This window comes from Ixodes scapularis, unplaced genomic scaffold (genome assembly GCF_016920785.2).
Source record: "Ixodes scapularis isolate PalLabHiFi unplaced genomic scaffold, ASM1692078v2 PGA_scaffold0__279_contigs__length_252992795, whole genome shotgun sequence".
NCBI lineage: Eukaryota > Metazoa > Arthropoda > Arachnida > Ixodida > Ixodidae > Ixodes > Ixodes scapularis.
In genome coordinates, this window is record NW_024609835.1 from 137,853,356 (window position 1) to 137,873,029 (window position 19,674).

A 19,674-nucleotide genomic window follows, 5' to 3' on the forward strand; every position below is an offset into this window, starting at 1 on the left:
CAACTGGGGAGCTAGGCTTCATCATTCAAGAGTCGGCTGTTTGTGCTGACGGTCTCTTAAAATATACTGCAGGCTCTCATGAGTCATACTTACTCCAGTCGCTTTTACCTCCTCTTCGTGGCACTGAGCAAAGGTGTCAGGCTGCGGATCGCACAGTCCGTAGCTCAATTTCCCCCAAGCCGTTGTGTTAATCTCGCCTGTTACAATTGTGTTTGTTGTGTGCATGTATGTGAATTACTGCATTGTATTACCCACTCCTGTAAAAGCCCTGTCTAGGGCTGACAGTATCAATAAATAAATAAATAATTAAGCTTAATTTATAATTGTGTATGGTTAAGTCTAACAAAATATACCTTCTAAATGCCTTTATATGCCTGCTGTGTGCTGTGTATGCTTTATGTTGCCTTTGCCTGCATGGAACTCTCTTTTACCTCACTTTAGCATAATGCTTGTTCGCTTGAAATCTAGCCCATAAACACATTCTGTGCTAAAACACTTTGTCCCTCACTAAGAATTGAACTACATATCTCTCGCTCTGTAGTTTGATGCTGACAGGCACGTAGCCAGGATTTTGTTTCGGGGGGGGGCCTGCCCATGACAAAATGCTGTATGAGGGGGAGGGGGGAGAGGAGGTCCCAACAAAATGGAAGATTTTGGGGGGGGGGGGGGGGGGGGCGGGCGGGTCGGGTTTTATGGGCCCCCCCCCCCCGGCTATGTGCCTCGATGCTGAGGAATCACTCTTTATCAAAATGAGTCTCTTAATTCAGTGATGTGATTGCTGCAACGATTGCACCAAACTGCGCCAAGGGGCTAACCTCGCTACATCCTGCTACATTTTGCCAAAATATAGATAATCTGCGCTAGGCCTGCGCCAAAAGACCAATTTCGGTCGCCTTTCATAACTGACTCTAAACTGAATACTGAAATTGAGCATGCGTGTGTTATGTGGCGCAAGCGGCCGCCCGACACAAATTACCCTGCATCAATTGTCCATCCAGTCTTGCATGGTTTTTCCGCCGTCTCGCGTTCTCGTCGTCTCGTAATCTTGTCGTCTCGTCTCGCATGTTTTTTAAAAATATTTTGAACGATAGGCATAGGTGTGTGCAGATGCTCCGACGCTAGCGTGCCGGGTACCAGCCACGCCGTCATGCTGTGAAACGAAACCACATTTTTGCGCTGCGAGAGTTACTTTGTGAGCTGAAGCACTCGCTTCTGAAAGCAACGGGCGTGGGAAAACTATATTTGGTTCCTACCTTGCAGTCACTGTGGTCTCGCGACGTCGGGTGTTGCCTTCGTAGCTGCAGATATGGCACTTTCTAAAATTAAACTAAGTATCACCGCATGTTTATCCACCCATAATGTATCACCGTATGTTTATCAACATTCCTGTTTTTGTTTAAATCATACGTTACATGATTTAAACAAATTGATGCGCTCAGGTTCTTTTTTTTTTGTGTGTGTGTGTGTGTGTGTGTTTAGCTTGTGCCTTGTTTGCGGCCTGGCAAGCACGCGCTTCTGGATTGTTTTTTGTCGTATGCTCGACGATTATATTTTGCATACAATTTTGGGAATCAGTTGGTGACGGAGCGGAGTGGCATGGTTTCGGTTTCGATCGAACAGCTGTTGTCTCCGCTTGCACGACGAAGCACGTGGAACTGCAAGCCTGCCGAAGTTGCCCTTCCGTGCATGCGAACATGGTTTCACGAAAGAGCACCAGCCGGGCTGCTTGCAATCCATTGTCTTACGTTTGCTTACTTTTGATGAAAATCTGGCACGTTGGGAACCAGTAAAACGGCGGGTGGCAAGCGGTTTTTCGGAATTGCTCGGCAATGCCTAGAGCACTGTACACTTCTTGGATGTCTCAGCAGTAAAAACACAAGCAGCGAGTTCCGTCACAACACGTCTCATCAGAACACAACTCAACACAAAGTGCCTTTCGTTTGTACAGCACTTAAAACAAATATTTTTTTTTTATTTTTCTAAAAATTTCTGCTGCAAAAGCCACTTTTGCTGCTCCGAAACACTGTCTTGGCTGCTCCTAAAAACACTTTTGCTGCTCCAAAACACTGTTTTGGTTGTTCCAAAGGCCACATTTGCTGCTCCAAAACACTGTTCTGGCTGCTCCGGAAGGTGCTCCAAAATGGCTTTTGCTAATCACATCACTGCTAATGTAAATATTGCACAAACATTTTGTTTTAAGCAGAGGTGTTTTCAGAGTTCAGCTTGTCTTTCATGAAACAAAAAAGGTCAATGAAAGACAAGCATACCTAGTGGTTGGAATAAGTGCATCATGCGGCAACATTTTATGCCTCTGCCCCTCTTCAGTACAAAGAGCATGTGGTTGATTTTCAGACTACGGTATTTATTTTGGTCTAGATCATTCAGGTTTCGAGAACACTTTGACGTCCATCTGTTTGCCGTTCGTGTTTGGTGTCGTTGAGGCGTCTTCAAACTGCTTTGCACACTGTATTAGTTATTACTTTCTATCACTGCACTCGATCGAGCTTTGAGCAAATGCAACAACCTCTTTGTCTCGCCCGACGCTGGGATTTCTCGACTCCTTGGTTTCCGTAACCGATAATTAAATGCAACAATGCTCAGCACTTGTTTACATGGTGCCATGGGGGGAACAAAACAAATCAAACGAAATGATGAGCAAGCGGCAACGACAAAGCAAGACTGATAAGATCAGGAAACAAACACTACCGTAGTATCCCGAGTCATCGCCCATCCCCGAGCCATCGCCCACCCCATTTTTTGGGCCAATATCGATTTCCAAAAAAACACAGAGTCATCGCCCACCCCTTCAAATACCCCAGCGCGGACTCTGCGATCCGCGAACAGTCCGCGAACACTCATCCTACCCGAATGCCGCGGCCGCGGACCTTACAGTTGGAGGACGTCCGTTACAAAGTAAAACGAAGGAGGGAAAGACATTTCTTTTTGTTTACGCATTTCCTCCGTGAGCGACCCCAAAGTGGTCGTGTATCCGTGTATCCGTGTATCCGTGCGAAAAGAAAACGATGGAGATAACAAAATAAGAGTTTGTTAACGTAACCGCGGAGTGTTAGGTCAAAGTCTGTCTCCGCCGAAGTAAGGTCACCGCGAACCCGCTCCTTCTTCCCGCCCGTCGCGACCGCTGTTGTGCAATATTTTAGGCAAAGCCAAAGCGTAAATAAAGCTTTGCTGGAACGTCCTACACAGACGTTTGCAGAGCGTCCCAACCGTGCATTGATAGCCCGCCGTGCACGGACGCACGTATGTACGCACCAAACAAGAAAGTTGCGCAAGAGCTTGCAATTGACAAGGCACCAGAGGTCGGCATTTTAGGTCGCCCTCACTCACCCTCACCCTCACCGCCACACTCACCTAAGCCCCTCACTCACCCTCACAGCTACACTCACCTTCAGCCCCTCACTCATCCTCACCTTCACAGTCACACTCACCTTCAGCCCTTCACTCACCCTCACTGAACCTCACGGCCCTCACCGCCCTCACTCACTCATGGCCCTCACGGCCCTCACGCCACTCACCGCCCTCACGCCACTCACCGCTTTTGCGGCCCTCACACCCTTCACGCCCCTCGCGCACTCATGGCCCTCACGCCACTCGGGCCAGCTTCAGATGGGGCAATTTCGCCCAGAAACTTTACTTCGCAACACCAGCAACACGGGCCGCCCGCGATCACACGCAGCAACCAATTGCTGCAATTTGCCATCGTCATCATAAAATTTTATTTTTCTTGCACTATTTAGACACAATTATGCATTATAAACGTGTTTTTATGCATTTAAATCTCGTTAAGAATACTAATGCGCCTTTCTGAAACAGTTTATTTCCAAAAAAACGATCGATTTCAAACCAGAACCAAGTCTTTGGGTGTCATCATCACCGGCACGAGGTATCACGTGAAAATTTTGCGTCCCTGCTTGGATGCAGCCGCTTCAAACGTATTCGAATTGCTCCGAGTTGCTTGCTTATTTCGAGCCGGACCCGATCTCAGCAATTCGTGTCGATCTAGGGAAAGCTAGAGAACAAAAAATTGCTGAGAACGATGCTTGATCTGAAGGGCGCCTCACGCACTCACCGCCCTCGCCGCCCTCACGCACTCATGGCCCTCACACACCTCATTCACTCATCGCCCTCACAGCCCTCACGCCTCTCATGTCACTGCCCGCCCTCACGCACTCATGGCCCTCACACCCCTCACGCACTCACCACCCTCACACCACTCACGCACTCATGGCCCTCACGCCACTCACCGCCGTCACGCCACTCACCGCCGTCACGCCACTCACCGCCCTCACGCACTCATGGCCCTCATACCCCTTACCGCCCTCACGGCCCTCGGGGCCCTCGCGGCCCTCACTCACCCTCACACTCACACTCATGAATTTTCCTGGTTCAGAAACTCACTCACCCTCACCTCACCTGTGAAGATGAGGATGAGTGAGGGCCCTCATGAGTGAGGTTTGCCGAGGTATGCAAGGCGCCCGACTTGGCCCGACGCCAAAGTATTTGCCAACACGACCGCCGGCTTTCCCGCTTTCCCAGCATTGCTCTTGGTTGCTTCTTTGGTCCGCTCGCTCGCTCGCTCGTTGCACCTGGTCGGTTTTTCTATTTTCTTGTAGACTTTTCTTTCATTTTTTTTTACTAACTAGGAGAACATAATGGTGACATTCTTTCACGGAACAAACGTTAGTGCTATATGCAGATCGGCGGTGTTTCTAGCGCGTATGCAAGCAACGGACTTCGCTATAGTAAAATATTCTTTCGTGAGCATTTCTTTTTTTTCTATAAAACAATCAAACTAAATCGAGTTTTGAGTTTGATGTATCTCTTTTGCATCAGCGCTAGATACGCAGAGAAAAATAGGCGGTTTTTTCCGCTTTTTTTCAAGTGTTTGTGCTCACCCACCGAGACATGGCCCACCCCACTTTTTTAATGAATTTCAGGTGGTAGGGGGGTGGGCGATGACTCGGGATATTACGGTAAGTGTTTGTTTCCTGATCCTGACAAACAAGCACTAAGTGCAGTGGTAACACAGAATGTATTGTGTGTCGCTTCGCAGTGATCTGGCACAGAGAAACTTGAAGCAGATTTGATGCCTCGATGCCACGAACATCTGCCCATGTAGCGTCTTTTAAATAAAGCCCTGCCAAAGTTGGTGCTCTAGCTGGAGAGGAACGCAAAGTTTGTCTCTTGTGGTTGCACACCCCAACTTTGACCCTGCTAATAAGCGATTCCTCGTTTTCTCAAAAGCACGTACTTGTTCTCTTCCTTTTTGTCCCCTGCACACTCTTTCAGCATATCTATGCAAGCATGCTAGCTCAACACCACCTAAATAAAGACACATTGACGCTGTATCATTTCACTATGTTCGACTATGTTATGTGGACATCAAGGAAAGGCCCTATCATGCAGCATCATTCAATTGTGTTTTTCTATGTTCCATTGTGATTCGAACACGAGTTGTTACATTGTGATTCGAACACGAGCCACTAAGACCTCCGTGTTTCATCCCATTCAAAGTAGTCTTATTTTGTGTGATCGCATTGTTGCAACCATTGTGCCAAGGTTTTATGTTTAAAAATTAATGGCTTGCCCATCCGTTCATTAGTTCCTCATCTTCCCTTGCTTCGTGCAGGCCAAGTTTATTCCGATGAGTGGAGACTGCTACATAGTGAGCTGCGCTCGTGATGGACTTGTCCGGCTGGCCGAGCTGTCTTCCACGGGAGTGTGCAAGGCTACCCGACGCCTGGCACAGCATCGTGCAGCCGCCCATAAGGTGAGGAAAGGATTTTGACAAATCCCTGCTGCTCTAACTTTCTTTTTCACATGCGTATGTGCATGACTTTCTAGCTTCATGTCTCACAGGCTTTTCTACACAATATGTTAATCCGAAGGGGTTTCATTTAACCCCTGACCTAGTGTTGGCTTTTTCTCCATTAACAAAACTTTTAGGAAAATTAAAAGTTTTTAATACGAGAAGTAAAAGGAAAAGTAACACGTGCAGCAAACGCACACTTGCGTGCCGCCATGTTCCCTGCATCCGTGGCTTTCTGCCCAGTGTTTCTTCCCTTCGTTTTCAGAGTTAGCTAACACTCGGCCATTCCTGGCAGTGAACTGTCCTCAGTTTATGTGGTGTAGTCATCAAGGTACGAAGGTCTTTTGGTCACAAGTGCATAGGCGTAGACTACGGGGGGGCATTGGGGCTCGTGCCCCCCCTGGTGAGATCCGGGGGGGGGCGGCGGCTGAGCCCCCCCCTTAGGCCATGATCCTTACCGAGACGCTGTTTACATGCCATGTAACAAGCTTCTAGTAGTGGCATGTAAACAAAATAACACCCATGTTGTCTTTATTGACAAAAGTACATGGGAGATGGAATCCGAGCGTGCTTTCGTTAGCTTCAATCTCCAGTTCTGGCGGGAAGGTAATGTGGCCACTTTTACGTCCGCTTGGTCTGCTTCCACAGCAGCCTGCCATTTTGCAATGTCCCACCAAAAAAAAAAAAATTACATGGAGTTTTATGGGAGGCGAACCGGTGGTTTAAAAAAGCCGCATTATACCCGGTCCTGCACTATAAGCGGTTACGTTGTGAGTGGTCTATGCTGTACGCTGTGTTCAGGTAGCCCTCTATTTCCTTGATGTTCCGATCCCAGTCCTTGTGAGCCGGGTCCTTGATTCTAGCAATAATGCACGGTGCCAGGGTTTGGTTCACTCGCTCTGCCTGGCCATTAGCCCTTGGATGGTGTGATGAGTTCAGCGTGTGAGCCACACCATTTTTCTGGCAGAAGGCTTCGAAGCTGTGGGATGTGAAACGGGAACCACGGTCCGAAATGATGCGTTTCGGTAGTCCAACTCGGCGATAAAACTCTGCATGCACTGCAGTACATTTCTTGCTGATGTGTCTCTACAGAGTAGAGGCATACAAACTTGGTCAGATTGTCCACCAGCACCAAAATCCCCTGGTTTTTCTTGGAACTTCTCACAAACGGACCAACATGGTCAATGTGTACAACTTGAAATAGCCTCTTCCCAGGTGGTATCAAGTGCAGAAGTGCAGGCTTCTTCTCTCCTGGTACCTTCGTGATCAGACACTCGAAACACCTACGGATGTGCCGGTGCACTTAGCGCTTCATCCGAGGAAACCAATAGAGTTCCTTGATTTTCGTCACAGTTCAGTCTGCACTAAAATGTCCCTGCAAGTCGTGAAACTTGACACACTGTGTTTTACGCATGCTCTTAGGCATCACAAAAAGGAGTTGTCCGACTTCTTTCATGTAAAACAGCTTTCAATCATTCAGTAGTAGGTTCTTGACTTTGACATTTTCCTTTTAGAGTGCAGCTCTTAAGCACTTGTTTCCGGCTTGAGCGGCGTCGCCGGCGGCGTAACCGCGGCGACGTTTCGGCATGGTGACGTTTCGGCACCTTGCCCAAATGTCCTCGTTGGGTCACGTGACCCCCTCAGGACCCCCTGAGGAGTCATGTGACCCTGCAGGGGTCATGTGGCCCCCTCAGGGGGTCCTCAGGACCCTTTCAAAGCCACACGTGACCCCCGTAAGGTCACAAGGGTCACGTGACCTCACGGTTATGCCGACGGCGACGTTGCCGCCGCTCAGAGGGAGGAGTAGCAGGCAGGATGAGGAGGAGGGATGAGGTGTATACCCTCCCCTCAGTACGCTTCCCTCCTCCTCCTCAAGTGACCCTCTCAGGACCCCCTGAGGAGTCACGTGACCCTGCAGGGGTCATATGGCCCCCTCAGGGGGTCCTCAGGACCCCCTCAAAGCCACACGTGACCCCCGTGAGGTCACAAGGGTCACGTGACCTCACGGTTATGCCGACGGCGACGTTGCCGCCGCTCAGAGGGAGGAGTAGCAGGCAGGATGAGGAGGAGGGTTGAGGTGTATACCCTCCCCTCAGTACCCTTCCCTCCTCCTCCTAATTCGGCGTTACAGGGAGTTGTAAACAGCTTTCATTTTTAATCCTTTCTGTGATTGGCTTCTTGAGAATCTGTGCAGGGTTAGCCAAGTCTGTGTCAGATCACTGGATGACCACAAGTTGGTCCTCTAAACCTAAAGCGAGGGACACTTTAACCCTGGTTTCGACAATCTCGTCAAGGGTGTCCTCTGACGCTCCCATGGGTTCACGACTCGGGTAGTCCACACGAGCCATTTTCTCACCTGCTCGGTGCTTCTCCTCCAAGCCATACTCCTGTAGTAAGTCAAACCATTTTGCTATACCTGTGGTTTAAGAGTTTCGTACATGATTACTTTACAATTTGTTACCCGCATGAATGGAATGCCTAGAAGGAATGGACGAAGTCTTTCCATACTCCAGACTATTGCAATCAGCTCTAGTTTTTCTGCATGGTAGTTCTCGTCTTTAGTTGTTCGCTTACTAACACAAAACACCAGGTGCCAGCGTCCTGACTGGTCTTGCTGAAGAATCATTCCCACAAGTCCATGCTTGCTTGCGTCCGTGTGGAGTTTAGTTGGTGCCGAAGGGTTGTACAACTTCAGTATTGGGGCTCTGTTAGCTCCTTTCAGAGCTGGTCAAAAGCCTCCTGTTGCTCTACTCCCCATGTGAATTTTTTATCTTTCTTCGTCAGACAAATAAGAGGTTCTGCCTTCAGGGCATAGTGGAGAATGAACCGTACGAAAACTCCTCTCAGGCCCAGAAACCTCCTGACACCGTGAGCATCTGTTGGTGGGCTAGTTTCCAGCATGGCTTGTTGCTTCACTTCACCGGGCTGCATGTAGCCCTTCACAATCTTGAAGCCTAAGTAATTAAGTTTGTCACTTCCAGACACACACTTAGATAGTTTCAGGGCTAGTCCGGCAGCCTGCAGAGCATCCAGGACTTGTTTGAGCTGAACCAGCAAGTCCTCCCAGTCCTTGGCTGGAATCAACAAGTCGACCTTGTAGCACAATGCTACCGTGTTGTGCAGAGGCCCCAGGACCTTGAACGAGAAGGTCTTTTCGAGGAAATATGCTGTTGTGAACTTTCCCCTCATCTAGATTTTCTCCTGCGTTTGCTTACATTTTTCAGCTGTGCTTGTTTGGCCCACAGAGGTTTTTCCAGAGGCGACTTTGAAGTCCTCCCACTTAGTATGGTCTTCGACACGTGCCTGAAGCCAAAATCGAACAGGTCCCTTCAAATGGAGCCTAACGTTCTCCAGCCATGCAGGACTGCCATGGAGTCGATACTCTTCGGCCACGCCCCGGCCTCGTGGGACGAGCCTTCACCGTCGAGGTCATGAATACTAGCCTTATTGAGGTCCGGCATAACATGGAATGTTTCTGGTTTTCCTTCGACGAGGTCGAGTAACCCTCTGTTTTGTTCCAGTAGCGCTTGTTTTTGTCGCCGTATGCCATCTTTGGGGGTTGTCTAGGCGTCTTCTTAAGCGTACAGAGTGTTTTTATGGTGTTTTTTTTTTGCCTTCAGCTAAGCGTCTAGGTCTGCGGACGTCACACAGAGCATCCACACGCACTGTCCTCCCATGAGGCGGCACGAAGACTCGCGTTTCTGCCATCGGTACCTCACGATGACGATACCCATAGACTGAGCGTCCACATGTATGCAGTCTCCAGGCGACACAAAGAGCCCCCTTTCCACGGCCAGTACCTCACAACGACGGCACGCAGTTGGCACTACCTGTAGCGTGAGTTGAAAAGTAAGCGAGCATCACCGTCGGCGCAATCCAACGACGTAGGCTTCCAGGATCGCTTCACCACAAAGGTTTCGGTGAATCCTACTTCAGAGATGTTGGCTTTTCCTCCGATTAACAAAACTTTTAGGAAAATTAAGACTTGAATACAGGAAGCCAAATTAAAAGTCACATGTGCGGCAAATGCACACATGCGTGCCGCTATGTTCTGTGCATCCATGGCCCTCTGCCCAATGTTTCCTCTTTTCGTTTTCGCAGTTCGCAAACACTAGATTCTCTTCAGCAGTTCATTTTCATTGGCAAAAGCCAACAAAACGTTACCCCTGCCGTGTTTCTGCTTCAACTTACAGCGCCAATTTTTTTTTTTTTTTTACATAAAATTTAACATGATTGTTGTGCCAGGTGGTGCCTAGGTGTTATCCTTCCAGATTGGAGCTATCTGAAAATAGGAAGACTGGGTACACCAGTATATTCCAGCCGTATTGACAGAAATGAGCCAGCCAGTATGAAGTTCTTTAATTCTTTGAAAAATTTTTGATCAGTACTTATCTCTAGAACTCGTATTGGTAGTTTATTAAAATCTGCAAAAATAGAGAAAAAAAAAGCACAAACTTTTATGGTACAGTAGAAGCTATCTATAGTAAAGTCACCAGTTCTAGAAAACATCTACCATATGAGTGTCTTAATTATATCAGTGCCTCAAATGCCTGTACCAGTATTACAAGCTTACTTAATGCTTTACTTTATTCATATCTTTGCTGTGTCAGTTTATAAAAGGTAAGGTAAGAAACCATTATCTACATTTATGCAAATCATGCATAATCAGTTCTTTTTGTAATGCAGTGAAAAACGTTTAGAGCTTTTGGAACATGGAACTCGCACCGTTACTTCATATGAAACGTCCATAGATTTTTCGTTGGGAGATATAGCACATTTTCTATTTTTGTTTCATACTTTATGCAGAGTTACAGCTGTATAGCAACTCAATACTAGAGTTGGGAAGTGGTGTGGAATACAATTCGCTGTTTACAGCCTGCTGTCACTGAGCTATCTATCCAAGTTGCACAGTCAAACCTCTTTATAACGAACTTCGTCGGATGCAATAATTAGTTTGATATATAACGGGTAGTTTGTTATATCAAAACTCTCATCAAGCGAATTTCAAGAACAGGAGTTCGAAATACTCAATGTAACACTGAATGTACAACAGACACCACTTGGTACACTGCCTTCTGGTGTCCTACAAAGTCTAGAATATGGAAAAACTAACTGTAATGCTATCGGCGGGCTTATAGATGGGACGATAGCCAACATTTGTACAACAGTTAATTCTGCGAGAACGTCCTTCGAATTGGAGCACTCCAGCTTGTGCGGGAAGGGAGAGCTCATTCATCCCCTTCTTGCTTAGGAAACGGTGAAATGCACGCCAGTCTGGAATGAGCCTGAAAGATTTGGGTATGCTTATGCTCTTCCGTCAGGGCTTAGTGTTGCATCACACTAAAGCAATGTAGTTTCTCTTTTAAGATGCCAAAATCGTAAGAAAGCCGTTGGACCATGCACAAATGCGTCATGTCTAGTATGGGCAGGAGTATGAAACGAAAAACTTTCGGCCTTTCCACTCTGGTGAAGAAAGGAGACCAGCGAAACTGCACTATGGTGGGAATGAAGTAATGGCCGGCTGCAAGTCGGCAAGCCAGAGTGAAAAGGCTGAACAGGTTGCCGGGCCATTTATGAGCAACAGCGGCAACCAGACAAAAGACAAGCCGGTTGTCTGGTTGCCGCCGTCGCTCATAGATGGCGGTAGCTGTCCGGAGTGTTGTGTCGACATTTATTTGCTGGCGGACATGATTCTGAAGAAACTAGCCCTTAACAGCTCCGCTGTAAAAGAGTGGTGCTTACAGAAACGCTGCAACCCGAGAAAATCGCCGGTTGAACGACAGTGCACAGCGCGCGCTACATGTGCTTTAGCTTTTGACACACCAATGTAAACCCATTCGCTTCCAAAGCCGGTGATCCGCCGGCCGCTTCCGCCAAGGCTAAAGTGCGAGAAGACAGCGGATCGCCGTCCTCCTAAAAACATATTGTTTTTAAAAAGCCCCAATAGATGGCGCTTCCCTGCACACTGGTTTCTTGTTGTTTTGTCTTTTTCACACCAGATGGACATAGTTGTCCACTATTTTTGAGCTTGGGTTGTTTAGAAAAAGAAAAAGTGTGCAACTTTGTTTTCTCTGTCGATTCTTTCGCCACATCCCAAGCATGGCGTCGCGAAAGAAGAAAGCGCTCACATGTGAGGAAATCCTCGAGCTGGTGTTTGAGAGTGATGATGAAAGTGACTGTGGCGACGATCTAGAAAATATGTCGGACCAAGAAAGTAGCGACGACGAGAGTGACGGTGAGAGTGGCAGTGACTGTGAAGGCGATGTGTGTGTATCACAAGACACTTCTATTTCCTCCCCACCACCATCAAAGAAGCCTAGACATGAAGATTGGCAGTGGGAGGAAGAAGACAGTTCAGAAAATGTCATCAAACTGTCGTTTAGTGGAAGTCCATGTGTCAAGCGAGCCATCCGACTGAAAGTGGGTGAAAGTCCCAGTCCTTTGGGCATCTTCAACGCTCTCCTCGAAGATGATTTTTGGGACATGATTGCAAGGCACACCAACACTTATGCAAAGGAGAAGCAGTCTTCCAAGTTGGACTCTACATGGCATGACACGACACCGGTGGAGATGAAAGCCTACTTCGCTTTCTGTGTACTAGTGAGTAAAGTAAAGAAGAGCAGTATCCAGGCATATTGGTCCAAAAGAAATGTCATCAACACACCATTTTTCGGGATGGTGATACCCAGACAACGTTTCTGGGCACTGTCCCGATATCTACATCTCTCTGACAACAACCTTCCAGCAAGTGATAACAAGCAGAGGAAGCTACAGCCTGTACTGGACTACATCATCAAGTCCATTGGCAGTGCCTACTTTCCAGAAGAAGGTCTCACTGTGGATGAAAGTTTGATGAAATTTCGTGGTTGTCTCTCATACGTCCAGTTCAACCCCTCAAAACGAGCCCGTTTTGGCGTGAAATTCAACAAGCTATGTGAATATTGGAGTGGCTACTGTCTGAAGTTCTCTGTCTACACAGGAAGAAGTGAGCAAACTCCTGCTACCATCGGAATGTTGTGCAGTGAGGCCGTCGTCATCAACCTTGTCGGCGATCGTCTTGCAGACGGCCACACAGTCTACATGGACAATTGGTACTCCTCACCGCTCCTGTTCCTTCACATACACCAAGCTGGATCAAACGCTGTGGGTGCTATTAGGGTGCACCGTAAGAACATGCCCAAGGAGGTAAAAAATATCAAGCTGAAAAAAAGCGAGTGCAAGACCTTCTTTTCGCACGACATTATGGCCCTGACATGGCAAGACAAGAAGCCTGTCAACCTGCTCTCGACATGTCACACCACAGCCAATGTGATTGACACCGGCAAGAGACAGTGCCAGAGTGACCTGCCTGTTTTGAAGCCCCAGGTTGTCCAGGACTACAACCGAGGAATGAGAGGTGTGGATCGGGAAGACCAACAGTTGGCTTCCTTTCCTATAATGCGAAGGTACGCAAAGGGCTACAAGAAGATATTTTTTTACACCATGGACATCGCTGTTTATAATAGCTACATCCTCTCCGCCAAGATTGCAGGCAAGTGAGTGAGCTATACGGACTGGAAAGTGGACCTGGCGGAACAACTGATCGAAGAGGCTGTGTTGCCGGGATATTGGCGACGAGGCAAATCGCCCATTGATGCCTCACCGATGCGGCTATAGTCCTGTGAGTGGGCTCACTTCCCTTGCCAGATCCTACCGAATGCAATCAAGCAGAATCCATCCAGACAATGTCATGTATGTGAGGCCCAGGGGAAGAAGAGCGAGAGCTGCTGGGAGTGGCGAGAAATGTGAAGTGGCACTTCACATGCCTGTCTGCTTCAAGACCTTCCACACTCGCAAGATACTCTGAGCGAATTGCTTCTGGAAATTATTCCCAAACAAAATAAGTAAAAAGTGTTCACCTGCGACTTGTATAGCAGAAGTTGTAGAGCTTTCTTTGCGACGCCACACACGCCAGTCCACTTGGGGAAAAGTTGCGCGGTACAACTCGCGGGAACGGATGTGGATGCCGCGGATCCAAAAGGGTTGACAAGTAGACTCAAGGGCTCTACAAAGTCCACAACACGCCTAATGCGGCCACGGAGCTACCAAAAACCACACTCTGCCTTTCAATAAAAAGTGAAGATCCGTGGTGCCACCACTTAAGGGGGGAGGCTGGTCTTTAACTTTGTGTTTTTTATCTTTCATTTATCGTGCTGAAATTCAGGATACTAATGTATTTATCAGTAGTGATTTCAAATGTGCAATTAGTTTTCAGATAGCTTTATGAAATCATGAGTTATTAATAAATTTGCCATTTTAATTAGGTTCTCTTTACGGGTCGTTAGCGTAAAATTCTTTAGAATCTATCAGAATTTTTTTATAGAATTGCATTAACCAAGACATGTTTTGTGCGGTGATGCTATTTTTGTTCCTTTATATTTCATACAATAATTTTAATTAATTAATCTAAAAAAGACATAACCTCCCATTTTGTGCAACTTCATTTTAAATGTTTTCTACGAATATAATATCATTAGATTAGGCTTAAAATAGCATCACCGCACAAAACATGTCTTGGTGAATGTAATTCTATCAAAAATTGTGATATATTCTGAACAATCTTATGGTAACGGCCCGTAAGGAGGACCTAATTAAAATTACAAATTTGTTAATAACTCAGGATCTAGTTAAGCTATCTGAAAATTAATTGCATATTTGAAATCACCACTATAAGAAATACATCAGTATACTGAATTTCAGCTTGATAGATGAAAAATAAAAAACAAAAAGTTAAAGACCAGCCTCCCCCCTTAAGGGAGAAGACTGTCTATTCTTCTTAGCTTGTCTCGGATGACGCTGGAGGGCGCAAGCTTGCACTTGTTTAAAAGGGTGCAGAGGCAAATTCATTTATTGAGTTGCAGGGTCTGCATTGCTGCAAAAGAGGTACCGGGCGGGTTTTAGAACCATTTTCATTCTTTTATGTTAATGGGGCTGGAAACTGGGAGGTTCTGAGCACAGATCTCGAGGAACCACGCATAGAGCGCCTTCTCCACCTTATCAAACGCGGGTTCTCGCAGCTGCTTCCCAACAGCGTTCAATCAATTCCGGGACTTTTGACAGATGGCTGCCTTGTTCTTGAGTATGGTACTGAACATACTTATGGGAATGTTGTACGCTGTGGCAACATCCGACTTCTTTTCACTGTTCTTGACGTGACAAATTATGCTCAGCTTGTCCAAAAACGGTAGAAACTGCCGCTGCTTGATCGTCATTTCTTGTGAGCACACAGGGGGTACACAGGGGCACACAGCATTCAAACAAAAAAGTAAGCTACCAACAAAGCGTGCACGGAAACAGGTGCTGGTCGACTAAGCTTCAAGGTGGATTGCAGGGAGAAAACAAGTGTGCCTTTCACGAGCTCAGTCACGCCGGTTTGCGCCGGCTGACATATCGCGGCTGTTGAATCTTGCCGTGCAGTTCACTTGGTGCTTGGGGAGGAGGGGATGATTTTAGGTTGTGCAACAGATTTAGATCAGATTAAGTAAGGAGAACAGAATCTTGGGAAATCCTCACCCTCCCAAGCATGTATCATTCCATTTGTCCTTTCAACTTGTCTCTCTTATTTCCCCTTCTGTAGGTCTGGCTATGCTATCTTTGTTCGTGGCTTGTGGTTTGGAAATTTTTCTTTCCTTTTTTCTTTTTTTAGAACGAACATGCTGGGGGATGGGCATTCATGCATTTTTTTAAAGGCCGCACACGGTGACAAAGTTCGATATAGCCATTGAACTCTTCATTAGGAAAAGTACTTTTTACGTGCATTTTCGTTCGAAAAATTTGGGAGTTCGATATAGACAAAAATCGCTATATTCGAGTTTGTTATAAACGAGTTTGATTGTTGTATAGTTCTGTTGGTTTTGTTGTCTTTCTTCCTGTCTTATTAAAGCTGCAGTTTTGCTCATGGAACAAACCTTGTCGGGTGTTCATTGCAGCTTGCCATTGAGAGTGACTCACCACATACTGTACTGAGTTGCGGAGAGGATGCCTACGTCTTTGGGATCGACCTGAGGAAAAGCACTCCTGAAAAGTATGTTTCTCTTTCTCTTCTCTGCACTGTCTTGCTGTCTCCAACAACTTAATTGGTTCAGAACTTTGGTTGAACATAGATGTGTTCTGCATCACCAGTCATCCTATACAAATAGAAATGTTTGCACCATATACTTTTGATCACATTTGAAAGACAAAGTGCGTGGCTTCAGTGAGCCACAGATCACTTGTACAGAGGCACATGTTTCAGCCGAAACACATTTTTGCACACAATACGGAGATGGAAGCTAAGTGGGTAAATTCTTAGAATCTAATAATTATGGTATAAGGTAGATTATGAAAGAATTGCAGATATTCTTCCGTGGGTATTACAGTGACATTGTCAAGCAGGTGACTGCAGCATTTGATTATTGGCAGTTATTACTTATACAGGTTTCATCTGAAAATTGGCTAGAAATGGTAGCATAAATATTTCACGATCGTATTGGATGCTTCAAATTAAAAAAAGATTGACCGCATCTCCACGTGGTGAAGGATGTTGATCGGGGCGAAGCTCTGGTGGTGCTTGTCTGCGTAGGCACTGAGCCGCAGCATGCCGAGCCTTTCGTTCGTTTTCATCCATGTCAGAAAGAGAATGTGTGGTATGGAACGTAGTTATATACGCATTTGAGCATTTGACCGCAGCGCCCTCTCGCCTATAAACGTTGAGCCGATGCATGTAAAGTTTAACGCGAATATATACGCATTTACTGCAGCGCCCCCTCCTGTATAGACGTTGAGCGGCTACATACACCGTTTCATCCATGACATCCCCAGCTCTTGAGTTACTACCCCATCTCAGAGCCCCCTACTCGTCCCGCAGTCGTGGCCGAGTGGTTAAGGCGATGGACTCGAAATTCGTTGGGGTCTCCCTGCACAGGTTCAATTCCTGTCAACTGCGCAAACATTTTTTTTCTTATTTTTTATTTTTTTTTCCCTACATGGGCACGTGAGCTTACGAGCACGAGCACCAGCAAGATCAATGTGAGCATGGACGCCGGACGGACAAGGCTAGACCCTAAGGAGCTTCACCCCTAAAACAACACATACTGTCGAGACCAGTTATAATAAAGTCAAGGGGAACCTCAAACCACTTTGCTATATACACTTCTTCATTATATCTAAACTCTATAAAAGTAACGTGCAAAAAAGGAGCTACATATGGAGCGCGTCACCAGCTGCAACGGCGCCGCAGAGATTGCTGGCTGTGGACGTCATTCTTTACATTTATGCACACTTCGTCAAGGATGGCGCACAGTTTTGTTTTAAGGAGATTGCCTTCGTCTTGCCCGTCGAGGTGCCAGCCATACCGGGACTCGCCATCGTTGAGTGGCGATGAGTTGCCGAATCGGTGCTTGAGCAAAACTAGACTTTCGCGCGGAGAGCAACCACACTGACTAGCGACGCCGACACGGAACATGAAGCAAACAAAAAAACGTGCACACCACTGAGCTCGTGCACAAGTTTGTGTTTTGTCGCTATAGAGAGCCTAGATTTAAGAGAGAGCAACCGCTCGATCGGTGTCATATGGTTTGTGGGCCGCGTTTGTAAAAGGAGCTGCAGCCTGCAAGGAGTCGAAAGCATTCACCGTCTGCAAACGTGTCTGCCTCTCCCCCCAGCTTCCTCGCCATGGTGGCCACGAGACATGCAGGTGCACTTGCGCCAATTTGCCCGGGAGGCGTCCGCCATTAAATTGCAAATGCTCTTCGGGGTTGGAGTTGTGCCCTCTCTTAAATCTAGGCTCCCTCCGTTGTCGCTGTTGGTATGTATCGGTACGTTGCCGCTAACGCTCCGAATGCCCCTGTCAGCACGCTACAACGGCTGCTCCGCATGCAATGTGGAAAAGCCGCTTCCCAGATAAAAAGCAGAGAGTGGACAACAATGCAGAGGCTGCCGCCGGCAGCCTTTGCAGGGCACGTCTGCGGCCCGTTCTGGGTGGCTGCTCAGCTGCGGCAGCAAAGCGTGGCGGTTTGCGACTTAATAAACTTTCCGATTTTGATTATTTTTTAAATTATCTGAAAATTTTGCTTCAATATATCTGCGGGAGCCGCTCATTTTCCTTCGCTGAAAATGGGTACAAATACATTAAAAAAGGGCAAACGAGAATGGGAAATCGTGATCGCTTCTCTATAGCTGCTATTTAGTTGTAACCGACTTCGTGATAAATGGTCACGACTGCACTACAGATATCTTCCTGTCTTGGCAGCTGGCTGCTTTAGTCGAACTTCATTTGGAGATTGTGTCTGCATTGCTTGTTTGTTTTCCTGTCTTGGCAGCTGGCTGCTTTAGTCGAACTTCATTTGGAGATTGCGTCTGCATTGCTTGTTTGTTTTCAAGTTCTCAGCCATATTTTTTCTTCGATTTGTCCTCACGCGAAAGTCGGGAGGGAAGCGGGAAACAAGTTAAATTAATTTATAAAGCGAGCAATCTCACTGTCTAAATTATGAATGCATAGCATCAGCCGCTATAAATGTGTCCTCCACAGAAAACTCTAGTGGTTTTTGTTTTTTCCCTTTTTGTTCTAGACTAGTCTTGGTGAAGGAAAATGACAAGAAGGTGCCCCTCTATACCATATTTATTAATCCCGCAAATGCAAACGAGTTTGCCGTCGGCGGAAGAGATCACTACGTGAGGTAAGACTGTCTCAAGACACTCTAGACTTGCATTGGCACACATTTTCTGCTCTTGCAAGTGGAGCGAGCTTTCGATTGCAGCTGTCTAGAGCCTGTGTATCTAGGCCTAACGACGATTGCTCAAGAGGATGGGGTTCTTCCTTCTTTCAGAGTGTATGACCGAAGGTTCACGAGCGAAGAGTCTAATCCAATGAAGAAATTTTGCCCTCATCATCTGGTACACACTCCTTTTGCACCTACCGCATCCATAGCCATAGAAAGCACCATAATGATGCCATTACAAAATAATACTTTGTCACGGTGCTATCTGGCAGTGTACAACGCTTATTTCACATAAAAATTAATTTTGCACTTGTGCAAAAAAAGATTTCTTGTGCGTCTGTGTGCCTTGCGCTGATGGAGTCATTGACATTTCAGCTTAACAGCGATGTGCGAGCAAGTGTCTCCTGTTTGGTTTACAACTTTGACGGCTCTGGCAAGTTTTTTCTCTTCTTGTAATGTGGCGTAGTTTGGCTCCACCGGTTTTTTAGTGCTCTTTTTTAGCTGTTTGCTCTATGGTGGATTGTTATTCCCTTTCTCAAGAAATTCTGGCATCCTACAATGACGAGGACATCTACATCTTCAATTCGTCCCATTCTGATGGTGCAGAATTTGTGCACAGGTATAAAGGACACAGGAACAGCCAGACAGGTGAGCTTCAGGCTGGATCTTTCACTTGTTGCTTGCCTCATTTGAACGCGTTGGTACCATACCTTCATATCCTCTAGCAGGCAGGTCTGGCATAGTTTCAGGATTTCGTTACCTTACCGCACAATAAAAATATATGTAATTGAAAATCTTCACAATACTTTAGTAACAAAACTGGGTGTTTCTGAAGACAAAAACAAAACAAACAAACGCTAAGAATCTTTTTAAGGGGGTCTCTGGCTAGAGATTTAACTTCTCGACTACTCAAGTGATCGGAATGATATTTGCTGGGGAGATATAACATACCTGAATAAGAAGATGTGTTACTCTTCGTTAAGAAATGTATGATATGCAAATGAAGTTGTTAAGCACCATTTCGACTGCTTGAATATAAAGTGGGGGCTGTAGGACTTCGAGCTATCTCGCTTTTATAACTCAAATGTAAATATTTCAGGAAGAGTCATT

General features: G+C 46.5%; 1 protein-coding gene and 1 non-coding gene across 3 annotated transcripts in view; both read left to right on the forward strand.

The window, feature by feature from the left end:
- LOC8051887 (DDB1- and CUL4-associated factor 8) overlaps positions 1-19,674 on the forward strand; it is a 56,383-nt gene that overhangs the window by 14,805 nt on the left and 21,904 nt on the right. For both annotated transcript variants that reach the window (XM_029987990.3, XM_029987992.4), the window contains exons 5-10: positions 5,648-5,788; positions 15,796-15,890; positions 18,415-18,522; positions 18,673-18,739; positions 18,940-18,997; positions 19,105-19,212. In XM_029987990.3, the coding sequence (XP_029843850.2) occupies positions 5,648-5,788; positions 15,796-15,890; positions 18,415-18,522; positions 18,673-18,739; positions 18,940-18,997; positions 19,105-19,212 (577 nt within the window). The remainder of the gene's footprint in view (positions 1-5,647; positions 5,789-15,795; positions 15,891-18,414; positions 18,523-18,672; positions 18,740-18,939; positions 18,998-19,104; positions 19,213-19,674) is intronic.
- Positions 16,709-16,790, forward strand: Trnas-cga. The gene has a single exon. It is a non-coding gene; the product is annotated as a tRNA-Ser (tRNA).